This window comes from Epinephelus fuscoguttatus, linkage group LG20, assembly GCF_011397635.1.
Source record: "Epinephelus fuscoguttatus linkage group LG20, E.fuscoguttatus.final_Chr_v1".
Classification (NCBI taxonomy): Eukaryota; Metazoa; Chordata; class Actinopteri; order Perciformes; family Serranidae; genus Epinephelus; species Epinephelus fuscoguttatus.
Genome location: NC_064771.1, coordinates 18,625,618 through 18,646,706, shown reverse-complemented (window position 1 = coordinate 18,646,706; position 21,089 = coordinate 18,625,618). Strand labels below are relative to the sequence as shown.

Below are 21,089 nucleotides of genomic sequence, written 5' to 3'. Positions count from 1 at the left end.
CAACCTTTACGTGTATAAACATGTTTATAGACATTTTAAAATAAGAAATCGTCGTTAAAAGTGAAGTTAAAGACGTTTATTAAAATTTCGGCCGACATGAATTCAGCCCTGTGTGCGTTTGCGCGCCGCACAGGAAGTCATGCAAAGTAGATCTCTACTACAAACAGATCAGCTGCTGCCGGCCGCTCGCGCTGTCGACGGTTTATCCACATGACGTGTTATCAGCGGACATGCGCAGTGTAACAGAACCGAGTACATCGTCACACAGCACTCTGATCCAAAATGGCGCTATGTTTACGTCTCTGTATTATCGTGTATTATCTCTAGCGAGTCTCATGGAGAGTTTCGGTGATTATATTCGCCGGGGAAGATAATTTGACATAACTTTTAGCTACGACAGTGATCCTCGACAAGCCGGGCACTCGGTAATGACAATTTAAGGCACGTATCTTATCTAATTGTAATTTGCTGTTTACAAATAGCTGACGGTTAGGCCTGACGTTAGCTCGCTAGTTAACTTAAAAAGGGACAAAAATGCGTTTAATATGCGTCTTTGTTTACTGTTTACCATTCAGCAAAGTTAACAGCTTTCATTAGGCTAACGTTAGCAGTTAAACGTTGTAGACATGACACTACTTTTGGCTAGCTCACTCAAAGAACTTTTATCTCACCTACTTTCAGTTTCAGTATAATCTTTTTCATAACCCATGCTTGTGTTTAGCAGATCCGTGGCTATAGAGTTGACCAGCAGCAGCAGGAAGGATGCAGGCTGAGGCCACAGACACTACACTGAGAGAGGGCATAGAGGCTCTGGGTGTGAAGGACACAGAGAAACCCGCAGCAGTCATAGAGGAAGAGGACAGCACAGAGCACCAGGACTCAGAGATGACAGCTGCCACAGAGGAGGATACAGCAACCAAGGATGAAAAGGGTAACTCCAAATTACTGACAGACATTTAATATCTGCAGCTACACAACTTAAAAGCACACACAGTAGACAAAGTTTTACCATGAAGGAAAAAGTCTTTATTCAGAGTTGTGTAAGAGTTTTAAGAGGAGACACATCTCCCTCAGTATTAGAGCATGTGCATTTGTCTCCCCCAATAAAAACATGAACGTAGCAGAGGACACATACACCATAAATTGATGCAGAAAGGGTGGAAAATGGTGCATAAATATCGTATCATAATATCGTAACGTCACACAGTGCCAGGTATCGATGTTTTATTTTATAAATTATTAATATAAATTATTAATATTGCAAATACAAATTAAACTTTAGGTATCCTACTAGAATAAAATAGTCAGTTGCCTTTTCAGTCCGCTACATATATTTTGCTGCAAATAAAATGGTATAAGTTTGATGAACAGACTAAAAACTAGATAACACAGATGCTGACAGTTTTCCTTTAGGACATAATTTACAGTTTAAAAAAGGTAATAATATAAAGGTAAATATATGTTTTATCGCAGTACTACGCACATTGCAACACGTTTAAAATTACAATAATATTGTATCATGACTGAAGTATCATGATACTATCGAATCATGGAGCCTCCCTCCAGTATTGAAACAAAAAATACGTCCTTGTCACAGTATGATTTATGTGTAGTAGTGTTGTCATGATACTGGAATTTATAACTTCAATACAATACCTTTAAAAATATAGCCTAGATATTTGATATTACTTTACATACTATGTGGGCAATTGATAACGACGACCTAAAATTGTTTTTTTGTGTATTAAAAGATAAATATAATAAGGCTATAACTTGACAGCCACCACTTTCCTTTTCTTGGTTGGTAGCAGAGAACAGCAGAATCACAGTAATAAACACTAACAGTAAGTAAGCGTGAGAAAGGCCAGCTGGTGCCAGTGTATTGATACTGCAAAAAAAATGAGTACTGAAACTGTTTAAAATTTTCATAACTGATTTGCATGGATAAATCCATATTGTTGACAACATGAGTACAAATTACTCCGTCAAATACGCCTTCTGGCCTGTATGTTTTTGCATCTACTGTATGGGTTGTAGCTACATCTGTAGTGGGTCAATCACATGTGACCTAAACTATACAAACAGTCATTTTATTCAGATACAGGTACAAATAAGATAGAATGCAGTTACCGTTTTGCTAGAAAAGTTTCAGTACTACTTGGTACAAGGTTATTTCAGGTCAATACCTTGGAGGGTATTGAATAATGATACCCAGCCCTACTGAACATAGATTACTGAGTGGGCTTACTATGCACAGGCCCAGGGGCTCAAAGTGTCAGGGCCCCCCCCGGCCTTCACTCAAAGAAACACGAACTGATCAGAGACACTCAAAATGAAAAAGAATCATATAACAACAAAGAGACTCACAGTTGCTACAAATAGATGCAACAGATGATGAAAGAGATGGAACACATGCAAAGAGACACATGGCAAATACAAAAAGGGCCAAAACAACCACAAAGATCCACACAATGACTATACAGAGATGGAAAGCAACTACAAAGGGACTCAAAATGACTATAAGGTCACAAAATGACTACAAAGAGACACAAAACCACAGAAAGAAGCGTAATGACTACAAAGAGATTCAAAACAACATCAAATAGATGCTGTCTGTGGGTCTTGCTCTTACTGTATGTGGGAGAGGTGGTGCAGCCATCTGCATGTCTGTACACAGGGGCCGCATTGTCTCATTACCTGCCCCTGCTAGTACAGCATCACAGTATAATTTATCTGTGTATATACATATATAAATGTGACCAACATGTAATATACTGAAGTGCTTTAATCCTGCTTTTGTTAAACTGACTCTAAGCATTTTTGCTGCTTTCTCAGATGGAGACACAGATGCAGCAGAAGGAGAAGCACACAAGGATGAACCTCAGGCAGACACAGAGGTGGACGGTGAAGAGGGAAAGCAGGCCACAGGGGAGGATGGCGAATGGGAGCTTGCGTACAGCGATGAGGAAATGGAGGACCCCAAAAACTGGATGCCTCCTCCTGCTGAGATCAAAAGACTCTATGAGCTCCTCTCTAAAGGGGAGATGCTGGAACTGAACTTTGTGCCCCTTCCCAGGAGGCCCCCGACACCTGAACGCACCCCCTCGCCTGAAAGAGATGAGGAGGAGGAGGCAGCGAAGGAAAGGGAGAGGGAGGAGAGAGAACGCAGGTCAGTATAGACGAGCTGTTTCGCATCATTTCTTCTGTGACGGGTTTGTTTTGTGTGCACGTAATGTGAAGCCTTGTGACTTTTCTTTTCCAGGCCTCCAACACCGACTGAGTTTGACTTTGATGAAGAGCAAACACAAGCCACTCCGAAAAATGCCTTCATGAACAGACGCAGAACACCAGGTACTCACCACTGAGAATTTTAAAACCTTCGCTTAGCCCTTCACTGTTGGGTTTCATTATATTCTGAGAGCACTGTAAAAGTATTTATGTGGTTTTGGGAAAATCCAATTGACGTTGTTTCCTCCTCTCTCTCAGGATCTTCAGCCCGCTCTTCCGTGAAAAGAGAAGCCCGGCTGGACAAAGTGCTGTCAGACATGAAGCGCCACCGCAAAATCGAGGAGCACATCATGCGCACGGGTCGAGATCTCTTCAAGAGCGAAAAGAAGCTGGAGGAGGCCCTCTCGCCGAACAGCCAGAAGGAGCGGGAGAAGGAGAGGGAACGAGACAGCAACCCCAACACCATCTTCTCCCCGAGACAGAGGAGATACTGAAGTATTAAGAGACGAGGACTGGCCCGCGGGCAAATTAAGGCCAAGAGCTTTCCCAGGCAAAACTTGAATTTTTATATGTGACGAGTTTTGTATGTTTTCTATGTGTGTTTTGTATGTTGGCAATAAACATTTTAACCCTGGAGAATGTTAACGGTTGTAATCAGTGTGCGGTAAGGGTGGCTGTTCGGGATAAAAATCCTTTGTAACAGAAACGGAAGTTCGTGCAACTTCATAGATAAAATAAGTTATTGATTGTATATTTTTGGCTAATGGAATCAAATACCTGGGAAATTAAGGTATTTTATCACATTTATGCAAAAATTGCAATAAAGCAGTTGTTACCGACACGTCGATGGCCTATGAGTACTACCAAGAGATGCTAACCTTTTAACATCCACCTGTTTTTGTATTTTTTGCATAATGTATACACAAAAGAAAAAGCTTATAATGAAGGACCTGTACAGCCAAAGTGCACGTATAAGGCTTCATTTTAAAGGTATCACCTTCTATTTTCTTTTTTGTTTTGGTTTTTCGGCATGCGACTAAAACACAGCCTTAACTACATCAGTTCAAACATGGCTTGAGGGGTTTCGTGTCCCTCAGCCACCTTCTAGAGACAGTTGACCGTCTACATTTTGTCAGCCACACCTGTTTAAAATTTATACATCGTGCTCATTGTGAGCTCAGGTTGCCCACAAGGACTAATGAATTTATGATCAGTGAGAAATATTTTAGATCGTTAAAATCTACTGATGACATGGCCTTAGTTGGTCTTTTACAGCAGACAGACCCATCGGATGAAGCAGCCTACATCGCCCACGCTAAGGCCCTCCAAACACAGTGTCACATCAGCAAGTTAGAAGTTTATGTGGCCAAGACTAAAGAATTATTTGCACAAAACAAGATCTGAAGACAGAGCCGATTTCACTCTTTGGCCAACGTGTTGAAACTGGAAAATTTGAAACACATTGGTACGTCTCTTGACTCCAATCTGGACTTCTCTGGAAATACTGAATATATTTTCAAGAGATGCTCAAAGCAACTTTATCTTCCTAGAAAACTCAGTGGTTTCAGAGTTAGCCATCAAATCTTAGAATTAGTATATAGAACCATGGTTGAGGTTTAATTAAACAGGCAATTAAAAGCTGTTTCATGTTGTAAGAGTGTCATCTAGTCCACTTCCCAATATTTGCTGTAGCTGCTAGTAAAGCAGGAACATCATTACATATTTACACGGATTCTGGCACCCTCTAGTGGCTCACTTAACCTTATGATGGAGCAGTGATGGCCATGTTAGACTTAGGTGTTTTTCAACCTGGACCCATGTTTTGTGTCTAAGTGACTGATGGAAACAGTTTTTGAAACTGGACCAGTATTGAGTGACACCACTGCAGCTGTATTGGAGAAACAGGCTGCAGTATAACCAGTACGGGCAATTGTGCATCATCAATTTACATCCACTAAAAGTGTTAATGCCACAAGCAGGCTCAAATTTTTATTTCAAGTGTAAGAAAACATTACAGAAAGGACCCTAAATGAAATGTTTTTCTTTACCTGTCACTGGTCAGTTTGTTAATGTGACCAAGTCTCACACAAGGAGAAGTCTCACTCTGATATCTCGCGAGAAGTGACTTATTGGAGGGAAAACAACAGTGGAAACATCAGTGAGAGTTGGAGAGGAGTGCTGGAAATATTTTGTGGTGCTGAGTACAAAAAAGCTAGCTTATTCATTTCTTCATTCATTCATTGTCCGTAACTGCTTATCCTGCTAGGGGTCGCTGGGAGGGCTGGAGCCTATCCCAGCTGACATTGGGCAAGTGGCGGGGTACACCCTGGACAGGTCACCAGACTATCACATGGCTGACACATAGAGACAGACAACCATTCACACTCACATTCACACCTACAGACAATTTAGAGTCACAAATTAACCTGCATGTCTTTGGACTGTGGGAGGAAGCTGGAGTACCCAGAGAAAACCCATGCTGACATGGGGAGAACATGCAAACTCGGCACAGAAGGACTGGCCTAGCCTAGCTTTGTGTTATCTAAATGACTTTCACAGTCAAAGCTAAGTATTGAGGTGATTTTGACAACATGGATAAGTTTTCACGAGACTTCTTCAGCACAAACTTGTTTACACACAGACCAGACTGGTGAAAGGTAAGAGGAGATGTTGAATTTCTCTCTAGGGTCCTTTTTTCAGAGATTGTTGTCATACACTTATGACTACAATCTCTGTCTTTAAGTGGCATAACGTGGCGTAAATTGAGGGTGTATAAGTGCCTGAAGCGATTAAATTGTAGCCTATTTCACAGCACGCTCACTCAATACTGGGGCAATTTCAGAGATTATTCTTTCCATTAGTCACTTAGATACAAACATGAAAATAGGGTTCAAAAATTGCAAAAAATTCCCTTCAAAACTAGGTTTATAATTGTAAAAGAATTATCCATCACCAACAAAAAAAGACTCGAGGCAGGCTCAGGACAGAGAAGTATATTTTAGCTAAGTTGGAGTAACAATACAGCCTTCACATAAGGCTCAGAAGCATATAGTATAATATGTATGCATAAATATGCATTCAAAACCACAAACCAAATAAATAAATAAATAAATACTTACAAATAAATAACGAGCATTTTGTGGAATATACAGTACATCAGTTGAAATGTTTTAGTATTGTCAAGAAGCAGTACCTTAGGAGTTCATGGAACAGGGGGGAATGGATGTTCTGTGTTCAACATGCCCACAGTTGTCCAGATGTTTTTGGCACACGCTGCCCTGTCTCGATGGTTTCTGAGCTTTGTTTTATTTTTTTATTTTTTTCTTGACCCATTTCCAGGACAGTGAAGCTGCTTTAAACAAACATAAAATGATAAAACTAGCCAGTTTGTTCGTAACAGGTTCATAGAACCAGCGGCTCAAATAAACGGCTAAACGACCAAAGCAATTATGTAAAAGGCTTTAAACAAGTCGGACTTAATAACAATGGTTAAAAAATAAACGAGCAACGTCATCAGAGGTTGCCGTGGACAAATGTGCCGCATGTCAATCACAAGGGAATGCTTCCCTATGAGCTTATTTGTCTTTTGTTTCCCTTCAAACTGCAACAAAGCAAGTCCCCTGACAAAGCTATAAATACTCAAATCCCTCACTGAAATACTTCAGCCAATCAAATGGATAGTTTGAGATTTATATCAGCACCAAACTGAAAAAAGAAAAAAAAAAACAACCCAAAACACTCATTTTAAAGTGACTGCTACTGTGCATCACTTCCTCGTATGCAAAAAACACTTTGTGATACCAGTACATGGAATGAAGTCATATCTACACTGAAACGAGAAGCACTGTCGTTAACGTCTGGGGAAGGTTTGCGTACACTAAGCTGGAAAACGGTGAAATGTTTCAATGCTGAAATGTTCGAAACATCGGATGCAGAAATGAGACAGAACCTGAAAAAATAAGTTAAAATCAACGCTGATCTAATACTGACATGGAAATAAGGACAATTTTACATCGGCTATGTACACCCGTCACGTTGTTCCTCTTCCTTCCCCTCCGAGGATAAAAATAAATTAAAAACAGAAAGAAACTGCAAAGAATGGGGGGGAAAGGGATAAGGCAGCAGAATACAGTCTTACGAGATTATCTCCCTTCTAAAGATGAGTCAGTCTGCAGGTTGGTTACATTTTGTTAGAGTGACAGTGACTACATAGAGGATACAGATATTGAACACTAACAAGTCAAAATACTGCTTAGCCGGGATTTTTTTTTCTTTTTTGAAGGTCTTCTTCATTACTAAACTGAATGAGGCCTTCCATCTACAGCAAATGTACTAACATACAATATAATACATTCCTATTTTCCTGCTCTTCCTATACCGTGAGGCAGAGAGGACTGAATTTGATCTACATGAGGGAAATAGCCACCTAAGCTCGCTATACATCCAGGCAAATTCCTCTCAGGTCAGTGCATTTTCCTATCTTTCACAGTGCCCGATGACATCTTTAAATACTGAGTGCACTAACCCTCCGCTTGGTTCCTACAAACTTGGACGCTGAAGTAATTGGAGGCCAGCAACCAAATCTTTTTTGACTGCTGGCCGCGAACACTTCAGCACGATTTGAGGCCATTGTCTGTAGCTTTCTTCATATTGCTACTAGTTTCAAGTCTCACTTTTTTCCCCCTCACAGCTTTCTTTCCTTTACATACTCATTGGTACATTCGCCTTCCTTCCCTCCCCGTCCCGTCCCGTCCCATCCCGTCCCATCCCATCCCCCCCCCCCCCTCCACTCTTCTCAGTGAGTGGTGAGCTCAGGCTCTGAGGAGCGCGTGCTGTAGCCGTTGGCAGGCTGGGGCAGTGTGTTACCATCCGTCTGCCTCTCCTTGGCTGCGCCTGTGGTCGGACGTGGTCTCTGAGAGCGTGAGGTGCCTGTGAATAGTCGTAGGGCGCCCCTGCAAATGAGGGAGAACCAGTAGAGCTGGGGGGCCATGAGCAGAGCAGCACCAAGGTTACAGTGCCAGGGCACCGACAGGGGGACCATGTGGAAGGGAATGGACGCGTACCTGGATCCAAAGACAAAATATTGTAAACACATGTTCTGATTCTTACATAGTTCAAGAATAACTTTGGTACTTTTCAACCTGGACCTTTTGTTCCCATGTTTTTGTGTCTAAGTGAATATTGGGATCAACAATTTTGAAATTGTCCAGTGAAACGGGCTGCAATGTATTCACTACGGGCATTTGCGCACCATCACTTTACATCCACTGAAAGTGCTTGTTTTTGCCACTGACAGGCTCATATTATTGTTGTTAGTGTTTGACAACATTATGGAAAGGATCCCATCAGAGGTCAACGTTTTGTGAAAGAGTAAGATGTCTTCAGATGTCTACAGGTATTTGACACCTGAATGTAATGCTTTTTAAGATCTGCTCAAAATCATTTTAATATAATTAAGTATAGAATATGTGCAGGTTTTATTTATGTAGGAATATGGTTATTAGAGTGACTTAGGTTTGCCAACAGGTAAGTCTTAGTACAAAGTAAAAAGACAGTAGGGTGGGTTTAAAGATTTGTAACATCAAAAATTTGGACTTTCACACAGACGAGCTTGACTCGTTTAGGCAAAAATGAAATTAAAAGCTGGATAAATTAAATTACATAAAATGTTTTAGGCAATTACAACCTCACAAATTCACATTTTAAGACTTTTTTAATGACTTTTAAGGCCTTATATTTACAAAATTGAATTTTAGACACTTTAAAACTTTTTAAGGACCTGCAGACACCCTGACGATCCTTTCTGTTTAACCAGAGACAGCATGGAAATCACCTTCAATCCAACTAGAGGACATTTAAATAAAAATTAAATTTTACTGTCTTAAAACACACTTTATTTAAAGTCAACAGAAACAATAAACACAAAAGTTGTCTTCGTTTCCAGCTCTGGTTTGGTTGAAATAAACCCTGACTTCACCCAGTTAGATGTGAAAATACGCTAGCCCTTTACACCCTAAAATTACGGTTTATTTAACCCTTTGAAACCTGAGCAAATTGGCTTAAATTCTTTTAAATATGCGGGAAGAAGGCAATGAACAAAGAAAGGAAAGACCCCAAAAAGTAAGCGTGAAATTAGTAAAAAGAGAAAATAAAAATTGAGAACATTTGTAAAATAAAAAAAGTTAAACAAACAAGGAAATTACCTAAAAATAGTGCTTTAAATTTAAAAAAGAAGGAAAAAAAAAAAAAAAAACCCTGTACCATTTTTACATTTAATAATTATTATTTCGTAGGATGGCAAGGTGGTTAGCACTGTTGCCTCACAGCAAGAGGGTTGCCGGTTCGATCCCGGGTGTGGGAGCCCTTCTGTGCGGAGTTTGCATGTTGGGCGGCACGGTGGTGTGGTGGTTAGCACTCTCGCCTCACAGCAAGAGGGTTGCCGGTTCGATCCCGGGCGTGGGAGCCCTTCTGTGCGGAGTTTGCATGTTCTCCCCGTGTCAGCACTCCGGCTTCCTCCCACAGTCCAAAGACATGCAGATTGGGGACTAGGTTAATTGATAACTCTAAATTGTCCGTAGGTGTGAATGTGAGTGTGAATGGTTGTTTGTCTCTATGTGTCAGCCCTGCGATAGTCTGGCGACCTGTCCAGGGTGTACCCTGCCTCTCGCCCGATGTCAGCTGGGATAGGCTCCAGCCCCCCCGCGACCCTCAAGAGGATGAAGCGGTTAGAAGATGAATGAATGAATGAGTAATTATTTTCCTAGCTTTTTTCTGTTTTCCATATTTTTAAAAATAATAATAATAATTTTCTGATTTTTTTTGCAATTTCTTACCAGATCACTTATTCTCCTTTTCCCCAAATATTTTTGAAAGAAATCGCCCCAATCTGATCAGGATTCAAAGGTCTAAATACTTAATACTAATAATAATAAAGGCGCCTGAAAGCAGCACAATAAAAGTGATGTCGCTCCAGGTTTCAAAGGCTTAAATGGAGTCTGGTGGGTTTGGTGATACAGGTCATGGCTGTTTCTGGTTTAACTAAAAGGATCTTGCCTTTTAACAAAAAGCTTTATCTCTGTAGGGAATGTTGTCAGACACTTATAATAACAAACCGAGTCTGTCAGAGGCAAAAAAAACAAGCACTTTTAATGGACCATTTTCAAAAACTGTTGTTGCCATTAGTCACTTAGATACAAAAACATGGGACAACAGGGCCCAGAGTAACAAATACCAAAGTTACTCTTTAATACACAACGCAGACATCACGTGACTGTTCAAGTTATCGACCCAAAGCTGAGCGAGGCAGCAGAACATGAGAAAAACAGAGATGGAAAGACAGACATACCTTCCATAGACGTAGTAGAGGTAAGGGAAGAGGAGGACTCGACAGATGAAAAAAGTGATCAGCATAAGAGCCCCATTCACTTTGTGCAGGAGAGTGTGTTGCTGTTTGTACTGAGAGCAGAGAGAAACAAGAGGGAGAGGTAAAGAGAGAGAGAAAGAAAAGCAAGCAGTACAGTTCGGTGAAAGCTGACGGGGTTAATCCTTCTTGCCATCATTTCACCGTTAACACTAACATCGTTATATCTGTTAATACTATCTGCACGGACTGGACACTTGGCGATGGAGAGCAGGGTGTGCCATGCAACTGGGTGGACACTGATTTTTACAGGGCAGTGTGTGTGTCAGTGAAGCCGTCTTTTTGGTTTTATATTTGCAGATGACTTAACTTTTATATCGAACAGTCAACCTGCTCCAGTGAGATAAAGAGGACAAGCTTGCACACATTTCTCTGCTAAAAAAAGGTTTTCCTCTTGCCCATTCACAATCCTAGAATCACATGGCACCCCATTAATGAATACTCTATTGTTTTTTATTCTATAGGTATAAGACGACAGCTCTACAAGCCACAGCTTTTAGTCAGCTGTTGTTTATCAAACAGCCACATGGACTGTTGCCAGGGACTGGAGGAGCAGGGTGTTGAGTGATAGAGGGTAGAGGGACAACCTGATATTGTATCTGCTGTATATCCAGACTAAATACTAGGGGCTATATTCAGAGGCTAACAGCTGTGGGAGCCCCTGATGGGGGGAGGCAAGCAGAAAGCAGTGGAGGGAAAACCTTCACCCAGACACTGAAACGTTGCACACACACCCACACAAACCTAAAGCTAACACGGGGTTGTGCAGGTCCTACAATGGTGTATTCAAGCAAACTGTTACCAATTAATGAGTGATGTTTCTGACAGCGCTGTTCACGACAACATGAGTCGATGGGCATGAACAAGCTGCATGCTGGGAAATATACTCTCCATTGAATAAACAGTGAGGGGAAAAGAAGTGGAGAGTGCAGAAGAACTTTAGTGTGACACATGCACATGCAACGACACACCCGAATATCACTTAAGGCTGAACCAAGACGCTCACCTGGATGAGTATTTTTCCTAAGCAGACGGATGGAGTGCTGAGCTCAGCCATGAACATTATACCCTGGAAATAATCTCCCTTTCCCTGTCGCCAAAACTAGAGAGAGAAAAAGAAGATGATTATTTGTCTAAAATGCAATTACAGCTTTGTGCCTTTGTGGACTTTCTGGTACATTTGCAATAAATATCCCTCTGTAAATAAATACCTAGCTAGAGGCAACAAGTAGTACATTTTTGGAGATGTAATTTCTACTTTACCCAGAGTCACACAAACATGTGGGTGGGTGTTTTAATGTCATGCTGAACTCGTGGTACACAGTGAACTTTGAATAGCTTGTTTAATTAAGATCTATGGTATCAAGTAGCAACTTCTCTCAAACAGGGGGAAATACACTGTTAGAACTTCTCCAAAAATGGAAACTGGTAGTTTTAAGCAGAGGTGTGGGCTTACATCACAAAGCTTGGACTCTAATCACAAATCTGGTGACTTTAGACTTAACAAAATCAAAAAAGACTTGCAGCTCAACTTGGACTTTGACACATGACTTCACTTGGACTTGAGCCTTTCGACTTGAAAATACTTGATACCTTCACCCCAAGCCTGAAGACTAAAAGGTACGCAAGTTGAAAAATGTGCCTGAACCAATTCATTTCCATTATTCATTCCCAGCAAGTTGACACTTAATTCCCTAGATCTACTTTGTTTGAATCAATCCAACAGCATCCAGCCAAGTAAAAGGAGAAAACCATGAAAAACTAACACTGCGTTACTGAGCGCCAACTCCAAAAATGACAGCAAAAATAATACCATTAGCACACAGCAACTATGCAGTGGTCAATAAATACTAATTGCAATATGTAAATTGTGCAGATTGCAACCCAACAACTTCCAACAAACTTGTTTTAACAGTATACATTTGTACAAATCTTTTTGTGTGTGTTCAGGGTCTATGTGAGGGTGAATTTAATATATTACTCTGTTGTTAAATTGTTATTACATTTGGTTAAAAAGGTACAGTATGACTTGTCTAGGACTCGAAACTCAAAGTTTAGGACTTGAACGCCAAGACCTGAGAGTTACTTGTGACCTGCAAAACAGTGATTTGGTCCCACCTCTGATTTTAAATATAAATGACCTTATATCACCTCTCTAATCCATGCATTTACACACACACATGGCTATGGCAGCTACTGGCCCTGGATAACTACCTTTACAACTATAAACTACAGAAAAGCTGCAATAATTAGTTGTTCAACAGAATATTTGCACATATTTTGATAATCAATTAGTTGTTTCATTCAGCACAAAATGACAAGTATTTACCGATTTCATCTTGTCATACTTGGATTTTTTTCTAATTTTCTCTTTTACTTGTCTTAACAGTAAAGTAAACTGAATTTCTTTGGGTTTTCTGATGTTTTATACACCAAACGACTAATGAAAGAGAAAATAGCTGGCAGATTCATTGCTAATAAAAAACATTTGTTAGCTGCAGACCTTATAATGCAGTTATTTTGGAAAACAAAATTCCAACTATGATGTAGTTTTTAAGACTTTGTGTGTACTAACAAAATACTGTCTTCTGGAGAGATAATGAAGTTTAATCACACCCCTCGGTATACCTTCATAATGCACCGTCATAATGCACATTTAAGACATACAGACTCACTCTGAATAAAATAGAAACCAAAAAGAACAATTCCCCCATAACCTCAATGTTCCTTTAAAACATGATAAAACCTAACTAAGAATAGAAAGCTGCACAGAGATAATTAGTGCTATACTTCTCCCTTGCTTCACTTAAATCCAAGCCCAACAAAAAGAGCAATGTGTGACAGTTACCACAGAGACGGGGAAGCAGACGGTGACCATGACAACGTGGTGCAGCACCATGAGGAACTCGCGACGCAGGTAGCTGGTCAGTGCTGTGCTCATGTGCTGGGGCGCTGCCGACGCCTCCTCGTGCCCTTTGACCCGCAGCTTGTACCAGTAGCACATGAACATTGCGTAGATGTCATACACGAAGTAGGGAACAGCAAACATGATGTAAGTGCTAGTCAGCCAGTGCCTGTGCAGAGAGGAAGAGAAGCTGGCTTTTAAAGGAGAAAAGAAAGGATGGATACAAACAGAGCTTTGTTACCAGCATGAACACACAATGTCAAATGTCATGTTCGCCTATTAAATTGGTGACGAAAACAAAATTTGACATATCAGTGCAGTGACTACTCTATAAAAAGAAAAATCTCAATGGGACCCACCTCACCTGGATTTACAACCATCTGAAAGAGTGCTGAAATGCTTAAGGCAGATTTAATGAGAGAAATATCTTGAGACGGCTGAGCTTAAAACATGTTACACTTGCTTGCACAGCACCTGACATGTGTGGCTACGTGTCAGGGTAGTGACAACAAGTTACATTTTTGATTTACATTTGTAGCTGATGAATGACCCAAACTTTGCCTTAACTCATCACACTCTGTTTCTAGTCAACCCAACTCTGTGTAAGTGGGTGGATTCAAAGGTCTGGACCCTTCTTCAAGAATTGGAAATTACAAATCTTGACAGCTGATTTGTTAAATGCATTATAAAGACAAGTCAAGCTGGCCGAATGGGGCGGAATATATTCTGCCAAGCATTTCTTGACTTACTGGTCCTCGATGATGTCCTCGCAGGAAGAAGCAATGATGTAGCCAGCTGAAGAGGCCATGACTGCCTGAACTGATGAAACCAACCTGGAAGCAGGAAAGTAAACAACAAATGTGTTTCTCATTATTAAACACATCCCAAGAAAGGAGTGCCCTTACACTTTTATGCAAAAAATATGCAGCTGAAAGTGACAAAATAACCTGCCATCATAAAGAAATGTACATGAGCTCAAGTCTAAAATAACTTGGACAGCACTGCAGTAAAAGCAACACAGATGTGCTAGAAATTTGGGGAGCACACTATTGTCATTAAAGTGCACACAAGTTTTAGAAGGTCTCACCTGGCAGACACAATGACTGCATCTCCTTCGCTCCACCTCAGTGCTGGGATTGACTTCAAGCATTGTTTGGACAGCAGAAAAAGGCCTGGAAAGAACACAGACCCAGCAGCTAGAATGGTCAGCATGGTCCCTGGCGATCTGTCTGAGAGGCAAAAAGTTCACGCGGGCAATCTGGTCCTTGAGATCCGTCGCTCTTTCCCCTTTTCTGAAACACACAAAATAGCAACGCGTGACTGAACAGCTTATATTGATCTCACTGGTGGCAACTCCCACATCTGGCTGCACCTACTGAGATAAGAAAGCACACTATCGCAGTCCACCGTATGTGGCAATGCACTGTTCTAGCTTCATCTGAGGCTTTGATATATGCACAATATGAAGCGGGGTGAACAGCCCAGGCACAATGTGGGAAAGGTGTTTATATTAAATGTGAAAGAGGACAGTGCATGGGAGACTATATAAACGCTGAGTGCAGTGACAGGGGCCGAATATCACACAGAGGCCCTTTTGTGCAGCATGCTGCTCTGTCCATATAATGACACTGTACATGGTATTCACTGTCCCATGTAGTCCTGGGGCAACCATGTGGTAGTTTCATAGGGTTGCGCGGTTTGCTTACACTAGACAAGCTGACTCATTAAAAAGTTGAAGTCCATTAGCAAAATACGCATTGCGCTATTTTAAAATCTTGGACGTCGAAAATATCGACATAAGCATGGACTGCTGGTGCTCATAGCTCCTGGCAATAGCGTTACTGTTAATGTTACCTGTGTCAGAAACAAATAACGGTCCATTTATTAACGGGTAGCTAACCACATACGTGAATTGAAACCGCCTGTAGGTTGCTGTATAATTTAAGTATTCTAGCTTTGACACTGTTTGCCATATTGTTAACTGTTAATGTTAGCGTTAGCTCAACTTTGTCCAAATTACTATGCATTTGAGTGCACACATCAAATTTAGTTGACACTGAACTAACGCTAACTTCGCTAACCGTTAAATACACCGGCTAGTTAAGCTAACATTAAGCTACGCGTAACGCAAATTAACAATAATTGGAATGTGGTTGTCAACTTGTTAGGAGGAAAATATGGGTCAGCTAGCATGCAAGTGTGTCAATTTAGCAAACAAACAATACTGCTAACATCAAATGCCATCCCTCGCTCTGGTAAGCATGACTAACGGTCTGCGCTGTTGAATCGCCTGCTAACAATGACGCTAGCAACTTAGCTAACGGTTAGTCACCGCTGGTTAAGTTAGCAACTGTACCGTTAAGACCAAATTCAAATAACGGTAGTTAGCAAGATGGTGACAATCTATAAGCAACACCTGATAGTTCAATGCACGATGTAGCATATTTTGTCACTCATTCGTGGACACGTTAAAATGTTCTGTTAGCTTGTTATTTGTTTGTAGCAGTTAGCGGTAGCAACTAAGCTAACCGAGACCGTTGGAAGTTAACCGCGGCTAGCTGGCTAGCAGGTTGGAGTTCACACATGTTCAGGATAAATGAAAAAAAAAATCTTAAACAGCATTTACACAAAGGCTCTGCAGAGTCCAGTCAGCGGCTAGTCGAGACTCGTGTCCTGCAGAGAGCGTTTAACGTTAGAGATGTCCCAGGGGTCTCCGCCTCGATGATCCGCATGTTTATGTGGCCACTTCGATGTCTGAAGGGTAGCAGCAGCGAGCTAACGCTAGCTTGCAGCAACTTAGATTGACATCTATGTGAGGGCAGCTCACTGGGAGCATTGGTGACTGGCCTGCGGTCTAAGCAAGCTCAAGCAAATAGCTAATTAAATCACGGGGAAAACGACGGGAAAACAGAGACACGATCTGATCCAGGTGTCGAGGTGGCGCTAGCTCGTCCAGTCGCTATGTCATCTCATCTGTCTCGCAGCAGCAGAGCAGAGATGCCGCTGTCTCAGCCTCGCAGATGCAACGTTGAGTCAACGCTGTGGACTGCTGCGCCAGCTAGTTCCTACAGGTCCAGGCAGCAGCAGCTCATGTCATGACGAGAAATTTGCACCAGTCACCGCACTGCATTTTGTAAATTGGGTTTTGTCGTTGCAGGGGAACGTTGAATGGATTCCCCATAAGGAGGGCATCTGCTTAAGCTGCATTCATAATTTGTCTGTCCACATAAAAAAAATATAGGAATTCATACACAAGCAAAAGGACTCAGCATTTGTGCATTTAATTCACAGAAATCTGTTTCATTAAGACAGCCAGTCAGTCAGTTACCTAACCATTCATGCCAGTTGTGTCTGTACAGACTCACATACGTGTTTATCTTTGACAGGTTAGTCATTTGACCTTTTGGATCGACCAGCATTTGCAAATCAACTGATCAATCAGCAGTCATTACCTGCACATTATCACAGATGCTTGGTATGTTTGCAGCCTCATGGTTGTGACATTTTGCAGCCTTGAAAACCTTGATGTGTTTGGAAGCTTGCAGATTACATGCTAATCAGTTCAGCACTGTTCAGGCTTTGCAGTGATAACCCAGCTCTGTCCTTACAGTTAAGCACATGGTAAAACTGTTAGAGTGGTTTTCACTGTTTGTACAACTGGGACATTCTGTAACAGACTACAGGATGTAGTATATTTTTCAATATGATGTCTTCTTTTGGTCTGCTTTACTACAAAATCATAACCATTAATGGATTGCTGAATGGGCCTACTAGCAACAGACCCAGGGCCCTCTGACCCTTACAAACTACATGTTCCAACCTGCAAGACACTCAAAATGACTAAAAAGAGGGACACAATGACTACAGAGATGCAATACAGCTGCAAAACTACACAAAGAGACTCACAAAGACTACAAAATGGGAAAAACAACCGCAAAAAGACAAAAATGACTACAAAGAGTGGCAAAGCAACTACAATGAGACTCAAAATGTCACTAAGAGACACAAAACAACTACAAAGAAATGCAAATAAACCCCAAAAGACTATAAATAGGGGAAAAACAACCACAAAGAGACACTAATTGGCTACATGGAGATGCAAAACAGCTGCAAAGGGACACAGAGACTAACAAAGACTATGAAAAGGGGAAAATCAACCACAAAAAGACACAAAATGATTACAAAGAGTGGCAAAGCAACTACAAGGAGGCTCAAAATGTCACTAAGAGACACAAAACAACTACAAATAAATGCAAAGAAACCCAAAAAGACTATAAAAATGGAAAAACAGCCACAAAGAGACACAAAATGGCTGCAAAAAGATGTAAAGCAACTGCAAAGAGACTCAAAATGACCAGAAGGAGATATAAGACAACTACACAGAGATGCAAAACCACAACAAAAAATATAATAAACGACTTTAAAGTCTGTGGCCCCTTTTACACAGAGATCACACTATAGGGCCGGTATGCAGTCCCTTCTTCATACCACCTTTACATTTTTACACAGAGCCAGAAAACAGTGGCATCGTGCTGCTCCAGTGTGTGATCTTGAACAGCATGCCGGCATCACGGAAGCAAAAGAGGCGTGACGGTGTGATTCGTAACACAACAGGGTCTGCCTGTAGTGTGACATGTAACATATGCTCTCCAGTGCTTTCTGAACGATAACACTGGCATTAACATGGCAATAAAAATCATTTACCGTCCCTGTTATAAGGCGGCTGATCTCATCCTCTGTTCTGGGGGTAAGAAGCCACCCATGACAGCTGCCCCATTTATACAGAGGTCGTTCTGGCTCTGTTACTACCTCTGATGCCAGCTTAAAGGCGAGACAACTCTATCCTCTCATTCTGCAATTGTACCTTTGATACAGAACAGTGAGGCTGCATAACATTGTGAAATTCACAACTTGAAGAGCAGTGTAAAAAGGGCTAAAGTTTCTTGCTCCTGTGTAGCAGAGGTGGTGGGGCCTTCTGCATGTCTGTACCCGGGGGTCCATTGTCATATAATCTGCCCATGGTCATACCGGCTGTAAATAATTCTTAACACATACTGTGTCCATATCTAATATGTAGTAGTAAGGACTTAATCAGTACATGCAACACACAAGTAGGTGAAAGAAATACAAACAAATACATAAAAACATTAAAAAGCAAAAATCATCATTTAAGTACACAAACCTGGGAGATAAAACCTTTCAATTAAATAATATGAAAGTAAGATCGAAGAGAGATAGTGCTCTGTGAGACAGCAAAAAGTTTGCAGAACATTTTACCTTCAGCCTCCTCCACTGCTGCTGTGGAAATCCCAGGAACTGTCTAACTTGCAATGATGTCATTTAAACTTCAGTAAAGTGCTTTAAGTCAAACCAGAAGCCGGTAAGACAAATTGAGCACAATGTTACAGTTTTAGTCACCAGACATTCAGTTTGGAGGTTGAAATAGGAGCTGTCTTGTCTTGAGTGTAAAATTGAACGAAACATCCGCTACGAATTACAAGACCATGAAAAGTTCCACTGTAACTGAGAAGAAGATTCACATCTCAAATGTGAAAGAAGAGAGTTAATGTTAAGAAAAAAGTTCAGCTATACAACATAATTGTTTCAAGGTTAAATGAATTCCAGGAGTAACTTTGTTGGAATGAACTTTTTTTGGTGTGCTCCTTTAACTTAAGTATTTTCATTTCCTCTCCAGACTTGCTTTCAGCAGTGTGCAGAGAACGTGTCTAAACTTGTTGTGTTCAGCTTTGCTATACACTGATGGTGATGATAATAGCATACTGTAGTTACAGTAATAAAACAAGTTTGTCAAGTCAAACACACAAAGCGTGTGTTTCATTCCTTTGCTCTGTGTTTTGGCTGCTGTCAGTGCAGAGAGTTAGTATCTCTTTGCATGGTTTCTAAACATACCTCACACAGGAAACAGGAAAAGTGATCTTTGCACACTTTGTATTGAGACAGCTGAGCAGGAGAATAAGTAACAAAAATCCAATCCTGCACTCTGTCACCATTGAATTTATTGACTTACCTTATTCAAACTGTCACTTGACTGAAACTACTGAGTACATTTATCATGAGTGTAGAGTAGAGAGTGCAGGAGCTGATCTTATATCCAGAAAGAAGGCTGACCTCTGGTAATCAACATCAGTTTTTCTGAAATTGTTGGGAAATATTTTGACAACTTCTATTGCACCTAAGCAAGACTTATGTTGATGTGTAGTCACATTCTCATGGGAGTGTCTCCATTAACAGTGTTAATATGAATTGCCTCTAAAGGCATTTACAAGAATCCACCATGGCTCTGATTGGTTGTTTTCCTTCAGCTACAGTGGATTCTAGCAAATGCCATTAGGAGCAGTAGGACAGTGGTTTCCAACTGGTCCAGCCACGGTGTCCAGATTTCTCCTTAGTCATTTACTTCCACACAGTTAAATATATTCAGCGTCATACTTGCGTTTGGCCATGTCGTCAAGCTAGTTTGCTGTCTTTGTTAAGTAGCTGTCCATTAATCACTCACTCTACAGCAGGAAACAGCACTTTAAAATAAATCTTGGTGCCAGAAATTCAATGTACTTAAAAATAAAATGGAATGAATGAATTTATGGTCTACTTTTGGACCACGACTCACCAACTGGGAACCACTGCAGTAGGAGGCAGCAGGGAAAAAGGATTCTTTTCTGTCTCATGTATGACTGTGTGGATGTGTGCCATTCTGCCATGTTCTAGAAACCTGCTGGTTCACACCAATGCAACTAGATAGGATGGTGTATCATCTCTATGCAACAACTCTCTGTACTTCTGTTCTGATTTCCAGCTTATTCAGGCTTATTTTGTGGATGTGGCTCCTTAAAATATGAATGAGGACAGTGATACTGAGATACTGGCTACAGCTGCATTGGCAGTAGCAAAACAAGCATCAGATGGACTGCATTCATAATAAACACACCACTATAATATATAACCAGCGTCTATTAATCAGTCAGTGAGGGCTGGGCAGGGACAGAGCACATGCTGCAGCAAGCAAACACGCTGTCTGCAGTCATTTTGACCCGACCAGCGAACTTCACTACAAGCTGATTGGCTGTAGAAACAGGTGATATGCTTTACGATCTAAAACCAGCAGCCAACGACTTGACCAGCGGAGTCTCAAATCCAGTTTAGACCAGTGATTCACGAGACAAAGCCATTTTAGAACGGTGTAGAAAAAAGCTGCAGCAGTGAATGTGTGAATCAAGTCAAAATGGCATATTCACTTGCTACACCATCCATCTGATCCATCTGATACACGTTTTGTTTTTTGCTGTTTCATCACTGCTACAAATGCAGCTGTAGCCAGTATCTCACTATCACTATCCTAACTCATATTTTAAGAGGCTACAAATTATATTCAGCCACAAAATAAACCTTAAAAGCTGGAAATCAGAACATTAGTACAGAGAGTTGTTGCATAGAGATGATCCACCATGTCATCTTGTTGCATCAGTGTGAACCAGCAGGGTTTTAAAACGTTGCAGAGCGGCGCATTGCAAGTAGTTC

The 21,089-nt window shown here is 41.0% G+C and overlaps 2 protein-coding genes across 5 annotated transcripts; one reads left to right on the top strand and one right to left on the bottom strand.

Moving 5' to 3' along the window:
- The first annotated feature begins 254 nt into the window (after window positions 1-254).
- Window positions 255-4,079, top strand: pagr1 (PAXIP1 associated glutamate-rich protein 1). Of its 4 annotated transcripts, none has more exons than XM_049564229.1 (5): window positions 255-425; window positions 725-931; window positions 2,836-3,169; window positions 3,263-3,351; window positions 3,487-4,079. In XM_049564229.1, the coding sequence occupies exons 2-5, from the start codon at window positions 763-765 to the stop codon at window positions 3,720-3,722; spliced, it is 828 nt and encodes a 275-aa protein (XP_049420186.1). In that variant the 5' UTR covers window positions 255-425; window positions 725-762; the 3' UTR covers window positions 3,723-4,079. The 4 variants fall into 4 exon arrangements, with proteins under 4 accessions (XP_049420186.1, XP_049420188.1, XP_049420185.1 ...); XM_049564231.1 differs by having other exon boundaries at window positions 722-931; XM_049564228.1 differs by having other exon boundaries at window positions 255-441; window positions 722-931.
- A 3,912-nt stretch (window positions 4,080-7,991) lies between these two features.
- tlcd3bb (TLC domain containing 3Bb) lies at window positions 7,992-16,631 on the bottom strand. The gene is made up of 7 exons (XM_049563720.1): window positions 16,180-16,631; window positions 14,641-14,845; window positions 14,303-14,386; window positions 13,497-13,722; window positions 11,655-11,750; window positions 10,574-10,683; window positions 7,992-8,291 (listed from the first exon to the last, which is right to left on the bottom strand). The coding sequence occupies exons 2-7, from the start codon at window positions 14,763-14,765 to the stop codon at window positions 8,024-8,026; spliced, it is 909 nt and encodes a 302-aa protein (XP_049419677.1). The 5' UTR covers window positions 14,766-14,845; window positions 16,180-16,631; the 3' UTR covers window positions 7,992-8,023.
- Window positions 16,632-21,089: the final 4,458 nt, after the last annotated feature.

Excerpts from the sequence above, each read along its gene's own strand:
- pagr1 (XM_049564229.1), top strand. The coding sequence starts at position 763 with ATGCAGGCTGAGGCCACAGACACTACACTGAGAGAGGGCATAGAGGCT. Across the intron at positions 932-2,835 it reads AGCAACCAAGGATGAAAAGG|ATGGAGACACAGATGCAGCA; the intron begins GTAACTCCAAAT and ends CTGCTTTCTCAG. Across the intron at positions 3,352-3,486 it reads GAACAGACGCAGAACACCAG|GATCTTCAGCCCGCTCTTCC; the intron begins GTACTCACCACT and ends CCTCTCTCTCAG.
- tlcd3bb (XM_049563720.1), bottom strand. The coding sequence starts at position 14,765 with ATGCTGACCATTCTAGCTGCTGGGTCTGTGTTCTTTCCAGGCCTTTTT. Across the intron at positions 13,723-14,302 it reads GAGGACATCATCGAGGACCA|GCACTGGCTGACTAGCACTT; the intron begins GTAAGTCAAGAA and ends CTCTCTGCACAG. Across the intron at positions 10,684-11,654 it reads TAGGAAAAATACTCATCCAG|TACAAACAGCAACACACTCT; the intron begins GTGAGCGTCTTG and ends CTCTGCTCTCAG.